Below are 1425 nucleotides of genomic sequence, written 5' to 3' on the forward strand. Positions count from 1 at the left end.
AGGATTCGTAGGGGTCACAGAGTGTGGCAGATTGCTTTCGGAAGTGGTTTCAAATGTAATAGTGCAGTGTGGGAAGCCATCCAGAATGTTAAACCATCTAAAAATGGGCCTTGGGCAGATTGTATCAGCAGGTACCCCGTAAAAGTAGTTTCTTAGCATATCAAACTATCATTTCGTATTGAATAATACGAGGCCCTCGTTTGGAATTTAAGTTTTCAGTTTCTCCCTAAGTTTGCCATATCTATATTTGTTCTACTTTGTGACTTCTCAATCTTGTACTATTGGAAAATTACTTGATCACCTGTTGATATTAGCCAGTAATAAGATTATTGATATGTGTAAGAGGCTTTTCTATGTTTCAAAAAAGTTTCATCTTTACACTTTTATCAGAATCTTGATTGAATCTACCGCAATTAGAAAGATGGCGTTAATTTAGTACAAAAAATATGTTAAAATAGAGCAACAGATTGTAAATAAACAAAACACATGATGCTATCCTAAAATTGATTAAACTAAACCACATGGCTATGTAATATAAATAGGATTCACTCCGATCTTACCTTCCAAAAATATTTTCAAGAATCAAGAATCCAGGTTTCTTTTCTCTCCTTTTTTACAGATACAAAAAATAATCACACAACCGATTTTGGGTACAACATGTGATCGATATTACGATCGACGACAAAAAAGAAAGGGGTGATGAATAGGTAAACCGATCAAAATACAGAAGCTCATCTAAAAGAGAACTGGATTTCCTCTAAGGTTTTTCCCTTGGTCTCAGGAACCCAAACTGTTACAAATGCCAAACTGAAAACACACATGGTCATGTATATAGCGAAACTTCCTGTAAACAAGCACAAACAACTTGTTATTTCTCGAGTTAGAAATTAGCCAAATCATATCCTTTTTGGTTCGAGATGGTCATGCTTCATATTAACAAATATTTCGCATACTATGCGTTTAGTAGCATTGACAAGCAAATAGAGGGAAGGTCGGACAAACCTCCGCCGCTCCAAGCCAGAAATATCGGTGCAGTCATAGTAATGATCCAAGAGAAGAGCCAGTTGGCCAAAGTTGCCACACTCCCAGCCAAACTTTTCACTTTAACAGGGAGAATCTACGGTAATCAGATACAAGGTAACAATGTCAAAATTTCTAAAAAAGAGCCTTTCCTTTAACTAAGTGGTAGACGGACGGACTTTTGATTTAAATTTCATATTATATTCAAACATGAACTTGTTTACCTTCTATTCAAACATAAGATGCTTATTCAAGCTAATAACTTCTCTAACCAAATTTGCCCATTAAAACAATTAATCTGCATCATAATGTTCCAAAATGAAGATGTGGGCAGTACCTCAGACATAATAAGCCATGGAATTGGCCCCATCCCAAGTGAAAAAGACACAATCATCAACTACAATG

General features: G+C 35.7%; 1 protein-coding gene across 1 annotated transcript; it reads right to left on the minus strand.

The window, feature by feature from the left end:
• Nucleotides 1-539: 539 nt before the first annotated feature.
• Nucleotides 540-1425, minus strand: LOC140966386 (sugar transporter ERD6-like 6). Its single transcript, XM_073426687.1, has 3 exons — nt 1358-1425; nt 1003-1117; nt 540-844 (listed from the first exon to the last, which is right to left on the minus strand). Exons 1-3 carry the CDS (start codon nt 1412-1414, stop codon nt 732-734), a joined length of 285 nt encoding a protein of 94 aa, XP_073282788.1. The 5' UTR covers nt 1415-1425; the 3' UTR covers nt 540-731.

This window comes from Primulina huaijiensis, unplaced genomic scaffold (genome assembly GCF_012295235.1).
Source record: "Primulina huaijiensis isolate GDHJ02 unplaced genomic scaffold, ASM1229523v2 scaffold205882, whole genome shotgun sequence".
NCBI classification, from domain to species: domain Eukaryota; kingdom Viridiplantae; phylum Streptophyta; class Magnoliopsida; order Lamiales; family Gesneriaceae; genus Primulina; species Primulina huaijiensis.

Excerpts from the sequence above, each read along its gene's own strand:
- LOC140966386 (XM_073426687.1), bottom strand. The coding sequence starts at position 1,414 with ATGATTGTGTCTTTTTCACTTGGGATGGGGCCAATTCCATGGCTTATT. Across the intron at positions 1,118-1,357 it reads CATGGCTTATTATGTCTGAG|ATTCTCCCTGTTAAAGTGAA; the intron begins GTACTGCCCACA and ends TGATTACCGTAG. Across the intron at positions 845-1,002 it reads TCTGGCTTGGAGCGGCGGAG|GAAGTTTCGCTATATACATG; the intron begins GTTTGTCCGACC and ends GCTTGTTTACAG.